Consider the following 24046-nt stretch of genomic DNA (forward strand, 5'->3'; position numbering starts at 1 on the left):
TATTCCCCAAAATAATTCAGGAACATCACACACTGGGGCTCAGAGCTTTTTGTTTTTAAACAGAGTCTCGCTGTATCACCCAGGCTGGAATGCAATGGTGCGATCTCAGCTCACTGCAACCTTCATCTCCAGAGTTCAAACTATTCTCCTGCCTCAAGCTCCAGAGTAGCTGGGACTACAAGTGCACATCACCATGCCTGGCTAATTTTTGTATTTTTAGTAGAGATGGAGCTTCACCATTTTGGCTAGGCTGGTCTCGAACTCCTGGCCTCAAGTGATCCATCCACCTTGGCTTCCCAAAGTGCTGGGATTACAGGCGTGAGCCACTGTGCTCGGCCAAGGGGCTCAGAACTCTAGAATTTAGGGATCTTGCTTATAGCCATTACTGGAGGTAAAAAAGAAGAAGAAGAAGAAAAAAAAGAATGTAGGGATCTTGGCTTGGAAACAGACCAATAATAAGTCAGAGCAGTCATACTCTAACTCAGCCCACAACTTCACACCCCTGAAACACACTTTCAAACAGCTCACAGATCTCACACTTCGGAGACACACCCCTAAGTAGACCAGAGACATCATACCCTAGAATAAAGATTCCTTTGGTAGTTTTTCAGTGTTGTTATTATTATTATTATTATTGAGATGGAGTCTCACTCTGTCTCCCAGGCTGGAGTTCAGTGGCATGATCCTGGCTCACTGCAACCTCTGCCTCCCAGGTTCAAGAGATTCTCCTGCCTCAGCCTCCCAAGTATATGAGATTACAGGCACCCTCCACCACGCCCTTTGTATTTTTAGTAGAGACAGGGTTTCACCATGTTGGCCAGGCTGGTCTCAAACTCCTGACCTCAGGTGATCCACCCACCTTGGACTCCCAAAGTGCTGGGATTACAGGTAGGAGCCACCGCACCCGGCCTTCAGTGTTATCAAGAAGTAATCCCTTACACACATCCACGTTAAGCTTTTAATTTTGAGGCCCTGAGTTTAATGTCAAAGTCCTTCCATTTGCTCCACCTACCTCTGTCACCTCCCACAGTCCTCAGCCTGTGTCCTCCTGTTCCTGCCCCTTGATCTCCAGGCGCTGAGCCAGAGGGTTGTCGGGAGGCCCCAGGACAAGGACGCCTACCCTGCCATGCTGCGCCATCTGCCCTTCAGGCTGCCAGTCAAGATGTGGGGCAGGACTTCGGAGAAACAGGTGAACAAGGTGGCCCCTGGGGGTCTGGGGCAAGGGTGTTGGCACCAAAGCTGGTCTAGTAACCTGTTTCCCTTCTCTGTGGGCTCCTGTTTCCTGTCCTCTCTCCCTTCCTCTTTCAGAGACAAGCAGAGGGCAGCAGAGGCCCATGGAAAGGCCCCGCTCTAAGCCATGAGGGCCCTGTGTTCAGGTGTGCATAGCTGCGCCGGGGCTGAGGGCTGGCTCCTCTCCCAGTTCAGCCAAGGACAGGTGGAGAGACACAAAGGAGGCTCATGCAGGGTGTCCCCGAAGCTGTCATGATTAAGGCTGTGTGGAGAAAGGCTAGGAAACATAGCATTGACCTTGAACTTTAAGAGGAATTCAGAGGCCCCTGGCAGCCTAAAGGGGACCTTGAAGAGGACCCTGTAGGAAGACAGAACGCTTCCCTGTGAAGGAGGCCAAAGGAGGAAGGATGTGGTGTTCCGGGCACTCTGACTATAGGGATTTTATAGGCTGTGGTGAGAAGTAAAATTGATTATATTTTTGTAGACTGTGTAAAACAGGGCTTGGCACACAGTAAGCCTTGTGTGATTACCATGTCTTTTTTTTTTTTTTTTTTTTGAGACTGAGTTTTGCTTTTGTCGCCCAGGGTGGAGTGCAGTGGCGCGATCACAGCTCACTGCAGCCTCTGCCTCCCAGGTTCAAGCGATTCTCCGGCCTCAGTCTCCTGAGAGTGGGGATTATAGGTGTGCACCACCATACCCAGCTAATTTTTGTATTTTTAGTAGAGACAGGATTTCACCACGTAGGCCAGCTGGTCTCAAACTTCTGACCGCAGGTAATCCACCCACCTCGGCCTCCCAAAGTGTTAGGATTACAGGTATGAGCCACCACAACTAGCCCTTTGTGTGATGACTATGTCTTGATCATCATTTTATAAAGCAGGCTCTGTAACTTCACCTTCAAGACCCTGCAGGATCCGGACCCTGCATTGCCCGCCCACTCATCTCTCACTCACTCTTGGGTTCTGAGCCACGCTGGCCTTCCTGTTCCTTAAAAGAGCCATCCCTGCTCATCCTTGAATTTGCAAAGATGAAGCTCCGAGTCTGCAAAGCAGAATCTGGGGAGTGAATCTGAGCTGGCAGGGAACTGAATAATGGGAGGCATAGGTGGAGTTTATTTCCAATCAACTATTGAAATGATGCGGATGTGCCCAAAGCAGTGCTTAGGAGAGATCTATAGTTCTAAATGCATACATCAGAAAAGTTGAAAATCAGTGATCTGAGCTTCCTTATCAAGAAGCTGGGAAAAGAATGGCAAATTGAACCTAAGAAAGTAGAAGCAAGGAAATTATAACAGTAGAAACTGGTGAAATAGAAAGCGAACATACAATAAAGGCAACAAATCAAAAGTTGATTCTTTGAACAGATTAATAAAATATTAGCAATATCTGTTTTCTCTCTAGTAATTAAGAGAAAAAATATAGATTACCAATATCAGGAATGTAAACAGAGTATTGTGACAGATTCTATAGATGTTAGAAGGTTAATAAGGGCCAGGTGCAGTGGCTCATGCCTATAATCCCAACACTCTGGGAGGCTGAGGCAGGAGGATCTCTTGAGCTTAGGAGTTCAAGACCAGCCTGGGAAACAGTGAGACCTCACCTCTACAAAAAATGAAAAAAGAAAACAAAATAGTTGGGCATGGTGGCACACACCTGTAATCCGAGCTACAACAGAGGCTGAAGTGGGAGGATTCCTTGAGTGCAGGAGGGTGAGACTGCAGTGAGCTGTGATCGTGTCACTGCATTCCAGGCTGGGCAACAAAGCAAGCTTCTGTCTCAAAAAGGGAATAAGAAAGAACGTTAATAAGATTTTTTTCAACATACGACTTTATTTTCTTTTTTCTTTCTTTCTTTTTTATTTTATCTCTATCTGAGTCTGCTTGCCAGGGAAACGACTTTATTTTCAATGAAGCCAAAATGTTGGTCATTTTCTCTTTCTGTAGTCCCTACGTCCCTGTGGATCTTCTGTATCCACAGGGAGAGCAGAACTCAGCAACTTTGCTAATGCCTCCTCCACTCAGGAAAATAGAATGGTACAGGATTTTTTTTTAACTGGATCTCAGTGAAATCAATTGTTTAAAATGGGCTGGTTTCAATGGAACTAAACGCAGTGGAATAGAAAATAATAAAATAGCAAAGGGTAGATAGAATAGAATGGAATGGAATTGAATCGAATTGAACAGAATAGAAATTAGTCAGACTTTGTGCTAAGCACTGTCTCTAGTTGTTGCAGTAGATATTTATTGAATAAAAATGACTGAACTAGTTGTTTGGGAAACAGTGGGGAACAAAACAGATAGGTCCCTGCTCTTATGAAGCTTATATTGTAGTCAGGGAGACAGGCATTACCATCTGCAAAGGCCCGGAAACGAACAGTACAAGGATGGCCCTTATGAGGAACAGGCAAAAGGACAGTGTAGCCTGGAGTTCAAGAGCAATGAATGAGACTGTAGAGACTGGGGGGTCATTGTAACTGGAGTCTAGATTTTAACAAGATGACCACATCATCATCATCATCATCATCATCATCAATCCTTTTATTGCACTTGATGTGTGTCAGTGTCAGGCATTGTTCTACATGCTTAAAAATATAGTAGTTTTTTGCCAGGCATGGTGGCTCACACCTGTAATCCCAGCACTTTGGGAGGCCAAGGCAGGTGGATCATGAGGTCAAGAGATCGAGACCATCCTGGCCAACACGGTGAAACCCCGTCTCTACTAAAATTACTAAAATTAGCTGGGCGTGGTAGCATGCACCTGTGGTCCCAGCTACTTGGGAGGCTGAGGCGGAAGAATTGCTTGAACCAAGGAGGCAGAGGTTGCAGTGAGCCAAGATTGTGCCACTGCACTCTAGCCTGGTGACAGAACAAGACTCTGTCTCAAAAAAAAAAAAATAATAATATATATATATATAGTAGTTTTTTTAAACTCTCACAATAATTCTATAAAGTATGTATAAAATCTTGCTCATTTTATAGAAGGAGAAACCAAGGCACAGAGAAACTAGAGAAATTATTTAAATGTTAGTCTGATTCCAGAATCTTTTTTTTTTTTTTTTTTTTTGAGACACAGTCTTGCTCTGTCACCCAGGCTGGAGTTCGGTTCTGTGATCATAGCTGATTGCAACCTCCTCCTCCCGGGCTCAAGTGATCCTCCCACCTCAGCCCCCCAAGTAACAGAAACGACACGTGAGCTCCACCCTGCCTAGCTAATTTTTGTATTTTTTTGTAGATACAGGGTCTCACTGTGTTGCCCAGGCTGGTCTCAAACTCCTGGTTTCAAGGGATCTGCCCACCTCAGCCTCCCAAAGCACTGAGATTACAGGTGCCACCACCAGAATCTATACTTTTACTAATTTTGACTAATCTTTTTTTACAAAAATTAGCTGGGTGTGGTGGCAGACACCTGTAATCCCAGCTACTTGGGAGGTTGAGGCAGGAGAATCCTTTGAACTGGTGTGTGGGGCGGGGGGAGGGTATGGAGGTTGCAGTGAGCTGAGATCCTGTCACTGCACTCCAGCCTGGGTGACAGAGCAAGACTCTGTCTCAAAAAAAAATTAGTAAAAAATCATAATCTATACTTTTAAGCATTATACTCCATTGCTTATAGTGCCAGACCACAGGTGCTTTATAATCCTACAGCAGAGATACTGTTCATATACAATTTACTAAATAGTTCAAGTCAAGAGGAAGATCTGATGGGAAGTGTGCTGAGGGTGGGAAAGTGGAAGGTGGAGGAGTAGTCCTCCCTCTGGGTGTCAAGGCGAATCTATAAATACACATGCCCAGAAACCTTCATTTCTTCTGAGACGCCCCCTTCTCATCCTGTTCTCTGTGACCGAAGTTGCAGAATGGGAAAGGAGGGGGCTGGGTAAAACTGGCCAACGGAGGGCTTGTATTCACAGGGTTGGGCTCTTCTGTGTCTTGTCACTTCTTGGAAAGAAAATGAATTCTACTTAGGGAAAACAAGGGAGGGCATTGTCTTTGTCTCCACTCCCCTAATTTTCACTTCTGGAAGGAGAAAGGGAACAAGAAGACTGGGCACTGTGACTCAAGCCTGTAATCCCAGCACTCTGGGAGGCCAAGGCGGGCAGATCACTTGAGGTCAGGAGTTTGAGACCAGCCTGGCCAACATGGTGAAACCCCATCTCTACTAAAACTACAAAAATTAGCCAGGCGTTGTGGCACACACCTGTGGTCTCAGCTATTCGGGAGGCTGAAGCAGGAGAATCGCTTGAAGCTGGGAGGTGGAGGTTGCAGTGAGTTAAAATTGTGCCACTGTACTCCAGCCTGGGCAACAGAGTGAGACTCTGTCTGAAAAAAGGAAAAAAAGAAAGGGAACAAGAAAACAGTGGAGAGTGGTCATGGCAGACACATGGACTCCCGTGAATCCACACATGGGCAATAAGACTCTGCCAGTAAGTATTCTCTCAGGCCTTTCCCTTGAAAGAGGGTGAGGAGGAAGTAGAGTCATTGGGGAGGTGGGGGGAGGTGAGGAGAAGGAAACATGAGCGTGACAAGTGGCATTGTGGTCTCTTCTGACTATTTTTCTTTTTTTAGTCGTGGAGGGACAGCAGTCAGACTCCTCCCCCAAGTCTTATCTGTAGACTTGACCACATCGTGATGACGGTAAAGAGCATCAAAGACACTACCATGTTTTATTCCAAGATCCTGGGCATGGAGGTCACAACTTTTAAGGTAACCACTTCCCTAAATGTCAAATTCAGGTGGGCTAAACTTTGTTTATAACACTTTAACATATAACTTAACTCCCAAAGGAAAACCGCTGGAAATCTGAAAGAAAATATAAGGAGATCAATAGAGGAGATTCCAAACTCTGAATATTTGGACTTCCAGAGAGAGAATGGAGAAAAAGGAGAGGAGGAAGTTATCATAGAAATACTGCAACAGAACTCTGCAGTCTCTATATGGGAAAGGTTAACTAAGTATCCAGCATGTTGACACTTATATGGATCCTTATGAAATTACAGAACATCAAACTGAAAAAGTAGATCCTAAGAGCTTTCATAGAGATTAAAAAGTAGATTATCTACAAAGGAAAAAAACAAACAAATATCAGATTTTCCAAGAGACCAGATACCAAAAGATAAAAGGACAACTTCAAGATTCTGAGGGAAAATTTTTCTACCTAGAATTCTATGTCCAACCAAACTATTAACCAAAGGTAAATGTAGGGGCCAGGTGCGGTGGCTCAAGCCTGTTAATCCCAGCACTTTGGGAGGCTGAGATGGGTGGATCACATCAGGTCAGGAGTTTGAGACCAGCCTGGCCAATATGGCAAAACCCCATCTCTACCAAAAATACAAAAATTAGCTGGGTATGGTGGTACACGCCTATAATCCCAGCTACTTGGGAGGCTGAGGCATGAGAATCGCTTGAGCCTGGGAAGCAGAGGTTGCAATGAGCAGAGATTGCACCACTGCCCTCCAGTTTGAGTGACAGAGTCAGAAAAAAATCAAACAAAGAAAAAGGTAAATGTAGAATAAAAGCATTCTTAGTCATACGAAGTCTTAGAAAATTTTCCCACTTGCTTTGAAAATTACTTGAGGGTATGCTATATCAAAATGGGTGACTTGCTGGCCGTGGTGGCTCACACCTGTAATCCCAGCACTTTGGGAGGCAGAGGTTGCATTGAGCTGAGATCACACCACTGCACTCCAGTCTGGGTGACAGAGCGAGACTCCATCTCAAAAAAAAAAAAAATGACTAATCTGGGAATATGGAAGACATGGAAGTCAGGCCACAAGCCACAATGGATCCCAAGAGGAAGATCTCAGAAAGGTACCTAGAGAACAATTAATCCAGTTTGGAACAAGTGTAAGAAAAACCCCAGGCAAGACAGATCCAAGGAAAAAAAGAGGTTTCCAGAGACTGAAGTATGCTTGAGAATTTGGAACAACTTCAAAAAAGATAAATGCAGAGAAAGCAAAAAATATATGCCTACGATGTGCTTCAGTAAGTGAATGGATATATCAACTGTGGCCCAGACAGTGAAATATTATTCAGTGATAAGAATAAATGGACTATCAGCCAGGCTCGGTGGCTCATGCCTGTAATCCCAGCACTTTGGGAGGCCGAGGTGGGTGGATCACCTGAGGTTAGGAGTTTGAGACCAGCCTGGCTAACATGGTGAAACCCTGTCTCTACTAAAAATACAAAAATTAGTTGGGCATTGTGGCGGGTGCCTATAATCTCAGATACACAGGAGGCTGAGGCAGGAGAATCACTTGAACCCAGGAGATGGAGGTTGCAGTGAGCTGAGATCACGCCATTGCACTCTAGCCTGGGTGACAGAGCGTGACTCTGTCTCAAATAAATAAATTAAATTAAATTAATGGACTATCAATCCATGAAAAGACATGGAGGAAATTTAAATGCATATTACCAAGTGAAAGAAGTGAAGGAGGCTGTGCATATATGGGGGTATATCCCTATACCTTTTGCTCAATTTTGCTGTGGACTTAAGACTGCTCTGAAACAATTAAGTACACACAAACACAACCCCCACATACCATATAACTTAAATAGAAAATCACAAACAGGAGAAGAAATTTTTTTTTAGACAGGGTCTTGCTCTGTTGCCCAGGCTGGAGTACAGTGGTGCGTTCACAGCTCACCGAAACCTCAGCCTCCTGGACTCAGGTGCTGCTCTTGCCTCAGCCTCTGGAGCAGCTGGGACTGAAGGCACACGCCACAATGCCCAGCCAATTCTTTCTCTCTGGGTAAAAATGTTAAATCTAACATGGAACCTTATGCAGAAATGTAGTATTATGCAACATCAGATTGGATGTGTGCACAGCAACACGGACATGTCTTGAAAAGATCGTGCTGAGTGAAAAATGAAGAAAATCAGGTCTACGGCATGCGACCATTTACAATACACACACATAAAACAATAACACGCTTTTTACAGCAATTTATGAAAACTAAAGGATACACATCAAACACATTATAGTGGTTGCCTAAAGTGGAGATGGGAATGGAGAACGAAAAGAAAAAGAATAAATGTATAAGTAAAACAAGAGATAGTCCTTGTATAGGCCAATGGTAATAACAAGGTGTATGATGCCTCAACCTCTGTACTTGGACACATTGGAGTGAAATTTCAGCACATTAGGATTAAGAAAAATCCTAAAGCTGCAGTAGTAGAAGACGGATGTATCACCAACCAAAGAATAAAACACAGATGAACATCAGACTTCCTAACAGCAACACCACATTCAGGGAAGACAATGAAGCAATATATTTAAAAGGCTATGGGAAAATAAGCTGCAACCTACAATTGTACACTGAGCCAAACTACCTTTGAGTCCAAAAGTGAAATAAAGTTGTCTGGGCGCGGTGGCTCACACCTGTAATCCCAGCACTTTGGGAGACTGAGATGGGTGGATCACTTGAGGTCAGGAGTTCGAGACCAGCCTGGACAACATGCTGAAGCCCTGTCTCTACTAAAAATACAAAAATTAGCCAGGAGTGGTGGCGTGCACCTGTAGTCCCAGCTACTCGGTAGGCTGAGGCAGGCTAATCACTTGAACCCCGAGGGCAGAAGTCACAGTGAGCCAAGATCGTGCCACTGCACTCCAGCCTGGGTGACAAAGGGAGACTCTGTCTCAAAAAAAAAAGTGAAATAAAATCATTTTCTGATTGAATGGATGTGGTAGTGATGCAAAAGAAAGAGATAGAAAAAGTATAAAAGAAATCGCACATGTTCAGAGGTCCAGAAGAGGGAGGAGCCATGAAGAACATGGCAGGGCTGTGAGTTAATCTGTAGTTTATCTACAAAAATAAACTTGCAGCCAGGCACAGTGGCTCACGCCTCCAATCCCAACACTTTGAGAGGATGAAGCAGGAGGATCACTTGAGCTCAGGAGCTGGAGTCCAGCCTGGGCAACATACTGAGACTATCATCGCTACAAAAAAAAAAAAAAAAAGTTTTATAATTAGCCAGACATAGTGGTGCTCACCTGTAATCCCAGCTACTCAGGAGGCTGAGGCAGGAGCATTGCTTGAGGCCAGGAAGTCAAGGCTGTAGTGAGCCATGATTGCACCACTGCATTCCAGCATGGGCAATAGAATGAGACTCTGTCTCTTAAAAAAATAAATAAACAAAATAAACATGCAAGTGGGTTATTTAAAAATTGTAAAGGAGCTAAAAGAAAAACTAAAAATGATAATCAAATTGTGTTGGAAGAGGTAGTAATGTGAATGAGCTAAATTCTCATTTATCATAGCAGGGAGATGATAGGAAATATCTCAAGTTGCTGAATCGAGAAATAGTGGTGCAGTGAGGCACACTGGCTCACACCTGTAATCACAGCACTTTGGAAGGCTGAGACGGGGATTGCTTGAGCCAGGAGTTTGGGACCAGCCTGGACAACATGGGGAGACCTGGTCTCTACAAAAAATAAAAAAATTAGGCAGGCATGGTGGGGTGTGCCTGTGGTCCCAGCTACTCAGAGGCTGAGGTTGCAGGATCACCTGAACCTCGGAGGTTGAGGCTGCAGTGAGCCGTGATCACTTCACTGAAGCCTGGGCAACACAGCGAGACTCTGTCTCTCTCTCTCTCTTTTTTTTTTTTTCATCTTTTTCATGAGTCTATGTCTGAAGAGACTCTGTCTAAAAAAAAAAAAAATGAGGCTGGGCACAGTGGCTCACACCTGTAATCCCAGCACTTTGGGTAGTTGAGGCAGGCAGATCACCTGAGGTCAAGAGTTCAAGACCAGCCTGGCCAACATGGCAAAACCCCATCTCTACTAAAAACATAAAAATTAGCTGGGCATGGTGGCATGTGCCTGTAGTACCAGCTACTCTGGAGGCTGAGGCATGAGAATCTCCTGAACCTGGGAGGCGGAGGTTGCAGTGAGCTGAAATTGTGCCACTGCACTCCAGCCTGGGCAACAGAGGCAAGACTCTGTCTAAAAGAAAAGAAAGAGGGGCCAGGCACAGTGGCTCATGCCTGTAAACCCAGCACTTTGGGAGGCTGAGGTGGGTGGATCACCAGAGATCGGGAGTTCGAGACCAGCCTGACCAACATGGAGAAAGAAGAAAGAAAAGGAAAGGAAGAGAAGAAAAGAGAAAGAGGAAAGGGAGAAAAGTGAAGGGTTAGGGACTTTGTTTGGAGGCATAGAGGAGAAAACTCAACTATGAGTTAAACAAGGCAGAGTTTTCTTTTCCTCTCATTGAACAACCAGTCCAGAGGTAGTCAGTCAGGTCATGGGCAGTGGCTGGGAAGAAAGAGGAAGTGAATGGGCAAAATGGACCAGTGCAGTGGGCAGGGAGGTTCCCGGAAGCCCCACCCACACCTCTGCCCTCATCTCATTGCCCAGTCCAGCTAACATGGCCTCTGGAGGTTCTGGGAAACATAGGGTTTTTGTTTTGTTTTGTTTTGTTTTGTTTGAGACGGAATTTCACTCTTGTTGCACAGGGCCGAGTGTAATGGTGCAATCTCAGCTCACCGCAACCTCCGCCTCCCTAGTTCAAGCAATTCTCCTGCCTAGCCTCCTGAGTAGCTGGGATTACAGGCATGTGCCACCACGCCTGGCTAATTTTGTAGTGGGGCTACGGGCTGTTGCTTGGGTGGGGCTAAGGGCTGTTGTGTAGTAGCTCTATTCTAGTTTTTATTTTTTTTAAACCTTGTTGGGATAGGTGGAAAGGCTTCATCTCACACTCATCTTGGAGGTTTAATTCCAGGCTGTTTTCTCCGCCCCTCCCTACCAAGTAGGAAGACCGGAAAGCACTGTGTTTTGGAGACCAGAAATTTAACCTCCACGAGGTGGGAAAGGAATTTGAACCCAAAGCCGCTCACCCAGTTCCTGGCTCCCTGGACATATGTCTGATCACAGAGGTGCCTTTGGGTGAAATGATCCAGCACCTCAAGGTGAGTGGGACTTCCCTTCTTTTTGCAAAAGCTGCTGCAAACACAGTGAAAACAGAAGCATGACCCAGAGAGGTAACAGGTTTTACCACAACCAGATAAATGCCTGCACACAGTTATGTACTATTTTGACTGACATGATTTTTCATGTAAATAATTGTATTTGAAAAGGAACCTATGCATTCCCCTTGTTAAAAAAAAAAACTACACTTAAATACCTTTTTTTTTTTAGATGGGGTCTTGCTCTGTTGCCCAGGCTGGAGTGCAATGCAGCGATCTTGGCTCACTGCAACCTCCACCTCCTGGGTTCAAGCGATTCTCCTGCCTCAGCCTCCCAAGTAGCTGAGACTACAGATGGGCACCACCACGCCTGGCTAATTTTTGTAGTTTTAGTAGAGTCGGAGTTTCGCCATGTTGGCCAAGCTGGACTCAAACTCCTGACCTCAAGTGATCTGCCTGCCTTGGCATCCCAAAGTGCTGGCATTACTGGCATGAGCTACTGTGCCCAGCCCTAAATCCATTTATATAAAAAGAAAATGTTCATCCAAGTACATGAAAAACTCATCATATCTTGGCATAAAGGAAAAGTAACTGTAAAATCCAACAGCTATAAAAGCATAACAATGTCATTAAATTCTAGCCGCTTCTGTTCCCTGTACTCCCTGACCCTGACATTACAAAGGGAGATATGGCAGGTGGTTAAAAAGATACTAAGGACTTGTTAGCATCCACTTTCTTTGTATAATCAGAAGGATTGAGAAAAGATTGAAGAGGGAATAAATCTCTGTAATACTTAAAATGATGTCATCTAGAAGGGGCATTGGTTGAGCATGGTGGCTCATGCCTGTAATTCTAGCACTTTGGGAGGGTGAGGTAGAAGGATCATTTGGGCCAGGAGTTCCAGACCAGCCTGGGTAACATAGTGAGACCCCCATCTCTACAAAAAATAAAAAATTAGCCAGGCATGGTAGTGCATGCAAGGCCCTGTCTCTAAAAATTAAAATAAGGCCGGGTGTGCAGTGGCTCATGCCTGTAATCCCAGTGCTTTAGGAGGCCAAGGAGGGAGGATCACTTGAACCCAGAAATTTGAGACTGGCCTGGGTAACATGGCGAGACCCTCTGTCTACATAAAATACAAAAAATTTAGCTGGGCGTGGCAGTGTGTGCCTGTAGGCTCAGCTACTTGGGAGGCTAAGAGGTGGGAGGATTGCTTGAGCCCAGGAGGTTGAGGCTACAGTGAACTGTGGTCGTGCCACTGCATTCCAGTCTGGGTGACAGAGTAAGACTCTATCTCTACAATAAATAAATAAATAAGAGGGGCATTAGTTTCCCTTTTGCAGAACATGAATCAAGGTCTTGTATGTATTCTGTGCAGATAACCTAGACTCCTTCTTTGAGAAGTCTCAGTGAAAAAGACTGGTCTGGAAGTAAAATGGTTGAAGCATAGGGGTTAAGAGGTATGGTCTTTGACCCAGACTGCCTGCGTTTGAATTCTAGTTCTGCCACTTACTAGATAATACTAGGTACTATTATCCTTCCCATTTTACAAATGAGGAGGCCGAGGTACAAGGTGGTTAGGTACTGTGCCCAAGGCCATCTAGCTGATAAGTGTCTGGAACAGAGTGAGGGAAGGAAGGATGGTAGGAGATTGAGGTCAGAAAGATACAGGGGTGGGGCCAGGGCGCAGTGGCTCATGCCTGTAATCCCAGCACTTTGGGAGGCTGAGGCAGGAGGATCATGAGGTCAAGAGTTCCAGACCATCCTGGCCAACATGGTGAAACCCTGTCTCTACTAAAAATTTAAAAATCAGCTGGGCATGGTGGTGTGTACCTGTAATCCCAGCTACTTGGGAGGCTGAGGCAGGAGAATCGCCTGAACCCATGAAGCAGAGGTTGCAGTGACCTGAGATCACGCCACTGCACTCCAGCCTGGTGACAGAGCAAGACTCCGGCTCAAAAAAATAAAAATAAAATAGGCCAGGCGTGGTGGCTCACACCCATAATCCCAGCACTTTGGGAGGCTAAGGCAGGTGGATCACCTGAGGCCAGGAGTTCAAGACCAGCCTGGCCAACATGGTGAAACCTTGTCTCTACTAAAAATACAAAAAAATTAGCCAGGCATGGTGGCACATGCCTGTAATCCCAGCTACTCAAGAGCCCGAGGCAGGAGAATCACTTGAACCTGAGAGGCCGAGTTTGCAGTGAGCTGAGATTGTACCACTGCACTCCAGCCTGGGTGATAGAGTGAGACTCAGTCTCAAAAATAAATAAATAAATAAAAAGAAAGATACAGGGGTGTTCCAAGGTCTTTTAGGTCACTATAAGGAATTAAATTTTACAGGCCAGGCGCAGTGGTTCACACCTATAATTCCAGCACTTTGGGAGGCCGAGGTGGGCGGATCACTTGAGGTCAAGAGTTCAAGACCAGTCTGCACAGCATAGCAAGACCTCGTCTCTACAAAAAATGCAAAAAATATCTGGGCATGGTGGCATGCGCCTGTAATCCCAAGCTACTCGGGAGGCTGAGGTGGGAGAATTGCTTGAGCCCGGGAGGCGGCAGAGGTTGCAGTGAGCTGAGACCTCACCACTGCACTCCAGCCTAGGCGACAGAGTGAGACTCTGTCTCAAAAAAAAAAAAGGATTTAAATTTTGGTCTCATACACAGATTTTGATGAATGACTTTTGTCTTTTCTTCCCACCTCAGACTTGTGATGTCCCTATTGAGGAGGGGCCAGTTCCCAGAACAGGGGCAAAAGGGCCTATTATGTCCATCTACTTCCGAGATCCTGACAGAAATCTGATTGAGGTGTCCAACTACATCTCCTCGTGATGGAGGCTGGGCCTCCTCCATTCTGTCCTCATCGATATCACCTTCTCCTTTCCTTTCTGCAAACCCCCACCCAGACCCAGAGGCCTCCGAGGACTGAGGACTTAGGCACTTCACACATCCTGATGAGGGGGGACCCAAGACAGGTTTGGGACCATACCATATCTGTATATCATTCAAGCTGGCCTAATAAATGCATAACCTCTCAACAAATACAGGGTCTTTGTTATTGTATCAGCGCCACACATGGGTGTTTATCTAGGGTGTGAGATCTCTGAGCTGTTGGGTCGGAGGTCTATGACCAGAGTATAACAATTCCAAGTGCCAGATCTAGGGGTCATCCCCTTGGGATTCAAGGCCCTTGACAGATTTCTCCTTGTCAGTGACACCGTCATCTTCGTCCTTTCCTAACTCACCTCACTCTTCCAGCTGCTGCCTGCTGCTTTCTCCATTCCTGGGATCTCTCATGCCCATCAGACTTTCCAGGATCAGCCCCAAACAATACTACCACTTCCCGGAGAGCCTTCTCTAGTCTCACTCCCAGGATATTTAGCACTTTCTACCTTTGGATCTAGTAGGTCAAAGAGTTTGAGACCAGCCTGGGCAACATAGTGAAACAGCCCCTTTTCCACACAAAATAAATTAATACATAAATTAGCCAAATCATCTCAATTGAGGCATAGCTCATGGCAGGGTAGGCAGAACGAGGTCAAATTTCCTCTGTTTCTGTTCCCTTCCACCATTCAGTCAACTAAAATACAAATGTTGAGTACCTACTATGTGCCAGGCCCTGTTCCAAGCACTGGAGAGACAGCATTGAACAAAAGAGATAAGCATATCTCTGTTTGTGGAGTTGCCATTCTAGTGGGGCAGATAGAAAATAAATAAAATTAAGTAGGTAAAATATTAAGTATGTTACAGGCTGATAAACGCTATGGAGAAAAAGAAAACACAGAAGAGGGAATGTAGATAAAAATATTTGGGGCAGGCTGGGCACAGTGGCTCATGCCTGCAATCCCAGCACTTTGGGAGGCCGAGGCAGGTGGATCACTGAAGTTAGGAGCTCAAGACCAGCCTGGCCAACATGATAAACCCTGTCTCTACTAAAAATACAAAAATTAGCCAAGCATGGTGGCACATGCCTGCAGTTCCAGCTACTTGGGAGGCTGAGGCACCAGAATTGCTTGAATCTAGGAGGCGGAGGTTGCAGTGAGCTGAGATCACACCGCTCTGAACTCCAGTCTGGGTGACAGAGCGAGACTGTCTTTTTTTTTATTTTTTTGAGATGAAGTCTCACTCTGTGGTTCAGACTGGAGTGCAGCAGCATGATCTCAGCTCACTGCAACCTCTGCCTCCCAGGCTCAAGCGATTCTCCTGCCTCAGCCTCCCGAGTAGCTGGGACTACAGGTGCGTGCCACCACACCTGGCTAACGTTTGTATTTTTAGTAGAGACGGGGTTTCACCATACTAGCCAGGATGATCCCTATCTCCTGACCTTGTGATCCACCCACCTTGGCCTCCCAAAGTGCTGGGATTACAGGCGTGAGCCACCGCGCCCAGCCAAGACTCTGTCTTAAAAACAAAAATTGCTGGGGCAGCTTCTGATGTCTAATGAGGTGGTCCCAGAAAGTATGACTTAGAAGGGTCTTGAGCACAGATGTGAAGAGATGAGGGAGTGAGCCACACAGCTAGCCAGTGGAGGAAAAGCACACCAGGCAGAGACATCAGCCAGTGCAAAGGCCCTGAGGCATGAATGTGGCTGGTGTGTGTGAGGAACAGCAAGGAGGCCAGTGGCGGGGAGCAAGGGGTATAGATGGGTGGGGTCTTGCAGGCCAGGGCGAGGACTTTGGCTTTTACTCTGAGTGACAGGAAACTGAAGGATGGTTGTGGGCAGAGGAGGGACATGATATGATTTAGGATTTAACAGGCTCCCTCTGGCCGCTGCATGGAAAATAGACTGTCAGGGCAAGGGTGGAAACGCAACCAGTGACGGGGAGGCCACTGCAGTGGTCCATGCAAGGGTGGTGGTGGGGACAGGGGAAGTGATTTTTATTTGTTTGGGGTTTTTTTGGTAGAGTTGGGGTCTCGCTATGTTGTTCAGGCTGGTGTTGAACTCCTGGCCTCAAGAGAGCCTCATGCCTCAGCCTCCCAAAGTGCTGGGACTACAGGCGTGAGCCACTGCACCCAGCCAGGAAAGTGATTTTTTAAATGGTTAGATTCTGGAGCTATTTTGAAGATAGAGACTGGATGAGTTCAGCTGACTAGGATGTCAGCTAGAGAAGAGGCCTGAAAACCTTTGGGTTCTAAAACAAAAGAAGGCACAGGCAGATGAGTCGAGCAATTGGGAATGGAAGTGTGCAGATTCCTGAGTGAAGGAGTGATGGATGGAGGAGCATGCGTGAGATTCTCTTGAAGTAAAGGAGCCACTGGTCTTCTGGACTCTGGTCACTAAACAGTCCTCAAGAGAGTAGTTCAGCCAGACCCTGTGAATGAACCACCAGGGAGCCCCAAAAGTGCTGGGAATAGAGGGAGTGTAAGGATGTCAATTTTAGCACTTAAAAGGTTTTCCCAAAACCTGTAGCATTTTCTGACAGTGGAAAAGAGAGGGAAGGGAGGGGAGGAGAGGGAAGAAAAGAAACAAAAACTGTAGCAGGTTTTCTGCTTTTTTTTTTTTGAGACAGGGTCTGGCTCTGTCTCCTAGGCTGCAGGGCAGTGGTGTAACCTTGGCTCACTGCAGCCTTGATCTCCCAGGCTCAAATGATCCTACCACCTCAGCCTTCTGAGTAGCTGAGACTACAGGTGCCTGCCATCATGTCCAGCAAATTTTTAAATTTTTTTTAGAAACAGGGTCTCGCTATGTTGCCCAGGCTGGCTTGGAACTCCTGGGGTCAAGTGATCCTCCCACCTTGGCCTCCCAAAGTGCTGGGATTACAGGCATGAGCCACCGTGCCCAACCAGGTTTTCCATCCCATTCTAAAAGACAATTTGGCATGGACCCAGAAATTATATGCCTGGAGACAAGTGATTTATGGATGAAAGGAAAGAGGAAATGAAGGAATAGAGGAAGGAAAGAAGGAACAGATGGGTGGATGGGTGAGTGGGTAGGTGGATGAATGAATGGATGCTCTGATATTTCCTCCCTCCTCCCCAGAAGAAACTCCTTCACAGGTGTGCAGAGAGAGAGGAATATGAGTTTATAAATTGCAGATTTGCCTATACTAGGGAAAGAAACTAGAAACAATGCAAATGTTCACCAACAAATGAGTGGTTAAACAAAATATGGTATATCCAGTCCGTGGAATATTACTTCCAATAAAAGGGAACAAACTTATGAGGCTAGCATTATTCTGATGAGAAAACTAGACAAAGACATCACAAGAAAACTGCAGAGCAATATCTGTTATAACTATAGATGCAAAAATCCTCAATAAAATGCAAGCAAGTAGACTCCAGAAATACATAAAAGGATTATACACCACGGTAAAGTAAGATTTATCCCAAGAATGCGAGGTTTGGTCAACTAATGAAAATCAATTGATATAATGCATCATATTAATATAATAAAGGACAAACACCACATTATCTTTTCAGGAGATGCTGAAAAAACATTTGACAACATTTAATACTTCTTCATGATAAAAACACTCCACAAATGAGGAATAGAAGAGACAGGGACTGGCTCTGTTGCCCAGGCACAAACACAGCCCACTGCAGCCTCAAACTCCTGGGCTAAGCGATCCTCCCACCTCAGCTTCCCAAGCAGCTGGGACTACAGGCATGCACCACCATGCTCAGCTAATTTTTTTTTTTTTTTTTTGAGACAGAGTCTTGTTCTGTCACCCAGCTGGGAGTGCAATGGCATGATCTCGGCTCACTGTAACCTCTGCTTCCTGAGTTCTAGCAATTCTCCTGCCTCAGTAGCTGGGATTACAGGCATGCACCTGAGTAGCTGGGATTACAGGCACGCACCACCATGCCCAGCTAATTTTTGTATTTTTAGTAGAGACAGGGTTTCACCATGTTGGCAAGGCTGGTCTCGAACTCCTGACCTCAGGTGATCTGCCTCGGCCTCCCAAAGTGCTGTGATTACAAGCATAAGTCACCATGCCTGGCCAATGCTCAGCTTATTTTTTAAAAACAGGGTTGCACGGGCTGAACTCCTAGGTTCAAGTGATCTTCCCATTTTGGCCTCCCAAATGCTGGGATTACAGGTGAGCCACTGTGTCCAGCCAGCAATTGATTTTTGACAAGTGTACCAAGACTATTCAATAGGGAAATAATGCTCCTTTCAACAAATGGTGCTGACAGCTGAGTATCCACATGAAAAAGAATAAAGTGGGACCCCCTTCCACACACCATTTACAAACAAGAACTCAAAACAGATCAAAGACCTAAATGTTAGAGCTAAAACCATAAAACTTTTAAAACGGGGGTCCCATGCAGTCCTCCTTGAAGCTAAAAAAAAAAAAGAATGGGGGTCCCCAACCCCAGGCCACAGACCAGTACCCATCTGTGGTCTGTCAGGAACTGGGCCACACAGCAGGAGGTAAGCTGTGGCTTGCTGCCATTCATGAAGCTGAGCCCCACCTCCTATCAAAGCAGCTGCAGCAACAGATTCTCTTAGAAGCTCAAACCCTATTGTGAACTATGCATGTGAGGGATCTAGGTTGTGCACTCCTTATGGGACTCTAATGATAAAGTTAATGTGCTTGAATCATCCTGAAAACATCCCCCCTTCTGTGGAAAATATGTCTTTCAAGAAACTGGTTCCTGGTGCCAAAAAGGTTGGGGACTGCTGCTTTAGAAGAAAACAGGCATAAGTCTTTGTGACCTTGGATTAGGCAATGGTTTCTTAGACATGACATCTAAAGCTTAAGCAGCCAAAGAAAAACTAGATACATTGGAGTTCATCAAAACTATAAGCTTTCTGGCCAGACGCAGTGGCTCACACCTGTAATCTCAGCAGTTTGCGAAGCTGAGGTGAGTGGATTGCTTGAGCTCAGGAGTTCAAGATCAGCCCAGGCAACATGGTGAAACCCCATCTCTGCAAAAAATACAAAAATTAGCCAAGCATGGTGGCACACGCACCTGTAGTTCCAGCTACTTCAGAGACTGGGTTGGTTGGATCGCTTGGGCCTGGGAGATTGAGACCTCAGTGAGCCACGTTCACACCACTGCACTCTAGCCTGGGTGACAAAGTGAGACTCTGTCAAAAAAAAAAAAAAAAAAAAAAAAACCCTAGAAGCTTTCATGCTTCAAGGGACGCTCTTAACAAAGTGAAAAGACAACTTACAGAAGACAGTATTTGAAAATCACATATCTATAAAGAGTCTAGTATCCAGAAAACATAATGAACTCTTACTACTCAACAATAAAAGGGCAAATAACCCAATTCAAAATGGGCAAAGGATTTAAATAAACATTTCTCCAAAAAAGACAAATGGGACCAGTGTGGTGGCTAATGCCTGCAATCCCTGAAATTTGGGAGGCTGAGGTGAATGGATCACTTGTGGTCAGGAGTTTGAGACCATCCTGGCCAACATAGTGAAACCCCATCTCTCCTAATAATACAAAAATTAGCTAGGTGTGGGGGCGGGCACCTGTAATCCCAACTACTCAGGAGACTGAGGCAGAATAATTGCTTGAACCTGGGAGGTAGAGGCTGCAGTGAGCCAAGATCATGCCACTGCACTCCAGCCTGGGTGACAGAGTGAGACTAAGTGTCAAAAAAAAAAAAAAAAAGGCCAGATGCAGTGGCTCACGCCTGTAATCCCAGCACTTTGGGAGGCCAAGGTGGGCGGATCACGAGGTCAGGAATTCAAGACCAGCCTGGCCAACATAGTCTGTCTCTACTAAAATACAAAAATTAGCTAGGCATGGTGGCACGTTCCTATAATCGCAGCTACTTGGGAGGCTGAGGCAGGAGAATTGCTTGAACCAGGACCCAGGAGGCAGAGGCTGCAGTGAGCTGAGATATCGCCACTGCACTCCAGCCTGGGCTACAGAGTGAGACTTGGTCTCAAAAAAAAGAAGAAGAAGAAGAAGATAAATGACCGACAGGTTTATGAAAAGATGCTCAACATCAGTGGTCACACGGAAATGCAAATCAAAACCATAACGAGATACCACTTCACATCCAGTAGGATGGCTAGAATCAAAAAGAGGGACAATAAAAAGTGTTGGAGGCTGGGCATGGTGGCCTGTAATCCCAGCACTTTGCAAGGCCAAGGAAGGCAGATTGCTTGAGCCCAGTAGTTTGAGACTGGTCTAGGCAACATAGTGAAAACCCCATCTCTACAAAAAAATACAAAAATTTAGTTGGGTGTGATGGTATGTACCTGTAGTCCCAGCTACTCAGGAGGTTGAGGTGGATCATTTGAACCGAGGAGGTTGAGGCTGCAGTGAGCTGAGATCATGCCAGTGCACTGCAGCCTGGGCAATGAAGTGAGACCCTGAAAAAGAGAGAGGGAGAAAGAAAGAGAGAGAGAAAGAAAAAGAAAGAAAAGTGTTGGAAAGAATGTGGTTAAATTTGAACCCTTGTACAGCAGCTGGGGAGAACACTTGCAGTTCCTCAGAAAGTTAAACATAGAATTACCATTTCACCCTGCAATTCCATTCCTAGTTGTATTCCCAAGAAAATGAAAAACATATGTCCACATAAAAACTTTCACATGAATGTTCACAGCAGCAGTTTTCATGATAGCCAAGAGTTCATCAGTGGGTGAATGGATAAGCATAATGTGGCATTTCTTTTTTTCCTTTTACCTTTTCAGACAGCGTCTGGCTTTGCTGCCCAGGCTGGAGTGCAGTGGTGCAATCATGGGTCACTGCAGCCTCAACTTCCTGGGCCCAAATGATCCTCCCACCCGAGCCTTCCAAGTAGCTGGGACCACAGGCATGCACCACCGCACCCGGCTAATTTTTCTTTTTTGTAGACATGTGTTCTTGTTATGCTGCCCAGGCTGGTCTCAAACTCCTGGGCTCAAGCAATCTACCCGCTGCAACCTCCCAAAGTGTTGGGATTATAGGCCTGAGCCACTGCATTCAACCTATAATGTGGTAGGTATTTTCATACAATGGAATATTATTCAGTCATGAAAAGGAATGAAGTACTGATACATGCTACAACATGAATGAACCTTAAAAATTTTATGTGAAGTAAAAGAAGGCAGTTACAAAAGGTCACATATTATATGACTGCATTTATATGAAATGTCCAAACAGACAAATTTATAGAGACAAAGAGACTTGTGATGGCTTGGGGATGGGGGGAGAGGGAAATGGAATGGGAGGGTGAATGTTAATAAGTACAGGGTTCCTTTTGGAGGTGATGAAAATGTTCTGGAATTGGGTAGTGGGTGGTTGCACAACTTTGTGAATATACTAATCACTTTATGGTACATTTTAACAGTAATTTTTATGGTATGTGAATTACGTCTCAATAAAAAGAAAAAAAGAATAAATTACTGATACACATGACAAGAATATTACAGACATTACGCTGAGCAAAAGCAGCACATACTGTGTGATGTGCTTCCATTTCCATGAAGTGCAAAAGCAGGCCAAAAAAACCCTGCGTATCTTATGGTGTTTATGGGTACCAACATATGGAGCGATGGAGTAAAAATACTCTTGAGGAAGATAAACACCAAGCTCAAGGCAGTAGAAGGAGGGAGGGAAATGGAATCGGTACAAGAACATCTGTAATATCGCATATCTTTTAAAAACAATCTGAAGTCAATAAGGCAAAATATTAATGTTTGACAAAAGTAGATGTTTGTAACAGCACCCTTTATACTTTCCATTTTTTTTAAAAAAATCAACTAACAGTTTGGTTCTGAGGGCAAACGCTTGACTCGTTAGCCAGGCTTTGGTTGACATTTGTCTTGGTGCTTTTGATACCACAGTCCATCAGGCTCTGTCCCCACCCTTGTGGACTCCACAGTGCAGAACAGTCACAAACAGTCCAAATGCCATGGGGCCTAGACCAAGCAGGGGCTCTAGAACCCCAGAAGATGCCAGGAGGGAGTGAGCCAATCAGGGAAGGCTTCCGAGAAGAGAGGATATTGAAGACGAGTCTCAAACTTAGGCCTGACCAAGGCCGGGACACCCCACCCCCGCTCCCGCCCTCATCTCCCCCAAAGCCTGATCTGGCTCCGCTGATTCCCTTATCTGCCCACTCCCAGCTGCCTCCTTGCTGGCTGAACTGTCGCCGCAGACTTGTGAGCCTGCACCCCTTCACAGGGATGGGGGAGGGAATGGGGTGAGGCCTGGCCTCATAGTCTTGGGGTTTCCAACTCTTTCTAGAGTACCCCACTCCTTGCCCTTGGCTTCTCTTCCTGAGCCCCATGTGCTCTCCAGAAATGAAGAAATGGGGTGAGTCCAGCCGCCAAACCCTTGTCTTAGATCTTAGACATGTCTCCAACCTGCCCTTCCCTGTGAGGACAGACTTCCCTACGCTGCAACTGCTGCTTCTAATAATAATAATGATGATGGCGATGATGATAATTCCCACCTACGGAGCACACCATTTATGGTGTACCAGCAGGCCCTGTGCTGAGTGGTTTCTATCCATGTGGGGGGCTATGACTGTACCCACTTTCCAGATGAAGAAACTGAGGCTCAGAGGGCGTCTGGCCCAGGAATCACGCAGCAAATCAGTGACAGAGTTGAGACAAGAACCCAGGGCCCTGGAGGAAAATCTTCATTTCCCCACACCTATGTAGACCCAGTCTGGAAGGTAAGAACAATTACATACACTTGCATCACAAAGAGCTGGTGAGAATATGATAGAATTATGGATGGAGGGCACTTAGCACAGTGCCTGGGGTCACTCAGCAAATAATGCTGTTGCTATTAGTCTATTAGCGCTAGTATTAGTATCAGAATTAGACAAGCCTGGGCAATATAGCGAGACCTCATCTCTACTAACAAAAAAAAAATTGCTGGGTGTGGTGGCACACACCTGAAATGCCAGCTACTTAGGAGGTTGAGATGGGAGGATCGCTTGAGCCTGAGACATGGAGGCTGCAGTGAGCCGAGACTGTCACTGCACTCCAGCCTGAGTGACATAGTGAGATATTGTCTCAAAAAAAATTCAGTATGTATTATTATCACTATTGTTGTTAGAATTAAAATAATAGTTTTAGAATTAGTATTAGCAATAATAGTATTAGTGTCAGATTAGAATTAGCATTAGCATTAGATGAGTATTACTATTACTGTGAAAATTACTATGTCCTCATAGAAGTAGAGAGTAGAATAGTGGTTACCAGCAGATGGGAGGGTAGGAGGCAGGGAGGGATGGGGAGAGGCTGTCAATGGGTACAAAGCTATAGTTAGATAGGAGGCATAAGTTCTCGTGTTCTCATGCACAGTACGATGACTAGAGTCAATGATTAATATATATTTCAAAATGGCTAGAAGAGATGTTTTCGAATGTCCTCATCACAAAGAAAAATGTTTAAGGTGATTAATATGCTAATTACCTTGATTTGATCACAATGTATACATGTATCATGTTTTACCCCATAAATATGTACAATTATTAGGTGTCAATCATAAATTTAAAGAAATAAAATTAGTTTTAGTGCCAGTACCAATATTACAGTATTGGTATTACTCTTGGTGTCAGCATATTACTTGCATTAATAATGTAAGTAGTACTAATTACTATTAATATTGATACTCTTGTGGCCTGGTCTCACAGCCTCGGGATTTCCAGCTCTTGCTGGAGGCAGGGCTATGGGGCGCCCCATTTCTCACCCTTGGCTTCTCTTCCTGAGCCCTTTGTGCTCTTCAGAAATGAAGAAATGGGGTGAGTATCAATATTACAATTAATATTGGTATTACTCTTGGTGTCAGCAAATTATTAGCATTAGTAATGTAGGCAATAGTAGGTTTAGTTAAAAAGGTTGTGTATTCTCCCTTGTATACAGTAGGTATTCAATAAATAAGGATACTTAATATTTATTAAGATTTCAGATTCAAGTGAGTTAAAATCACGTAACATGGGTTAAAACTCATTTAGTCTCAAGAAAAAAATAAAAATTAAAAAACGGACAAAAAAACACCTCATTTAGTCTCCCCAGTCATCG

At 45.1% G+C, this 24046-nt stretch overlaps 1 protein-coding gene across 2 annotated transcripts; it reads left to right on the forward strand.

Moving 5' to 3' along the window:
* Positions 1-1082: 1082 nt before the first annotated feature.
* GLOD5 (glyoxalase domain containing 5) lies at positions 1083-14162 on the forward strand. 2 transcript variants are annotated; one of them, XM_035288774.3, is made up of 5 exons: positions 1083-1189; positions 5518-5646; positions 5789-5926; positions 10971-11126; positions 13827-14162. In XM_035288774.3, exons 1-5 carry the CDS (start codon positions 1127-1129, stop codon positions 13950-13952), a joined length of 612 nt encoding a protein of 203 aa, XP_035144665.1. In that variant the 5' UTR covers positions 1083-1126; the 3' UTR covers positions 13953-14162. The 2 variants fall into 2 exon arrangements, with proteins under 2 accessions (XP_035144665.1, XP_035144666.1); XM_035288775.2 differs by lacking the exon at positions 5518-5646.
* The last annotated feature ends 9884 nt before the right edge of the window (positions 14163-24046 follow it).

This window comes from Callithrix jacchus, chromosome X (genome assembly GCF_049354715.1).
Source record: "Callithrix jacchus isolate 240 chromosome X, calJac240_pri, whole genome shotgun sequence".
Classification (NCBI taxonomy): Eukaryota; Metazoa; Chordata; class Mammalia; order Primates; family Cebidae; genus Callithrix; species Callithrix jacchus.

Coding starts and splice junctions, on each gene's coding strand:
- GLOD5 (XM_035288774.3), top strand. CDS start 1,127: ATGCTGCGCCATCTGCCCTTCAGGCTGCCAGTCAAGATGTGGGGCAGG. Junction 1,190..5,517: donor GCAGGACTTCGGAGAAACAG/GTGAACAAGGTG, acceptor ACTGTACTCCAG/CCTGGGCAACAGAGTGAGAC. Junction 5,647..5,788: donor TGGGCAATAAGACTCTGCCA/GTAAGTATTCTC, acceptor TTCTTTTTTTAG/TCGTGGAGGGACAGCAGTCA.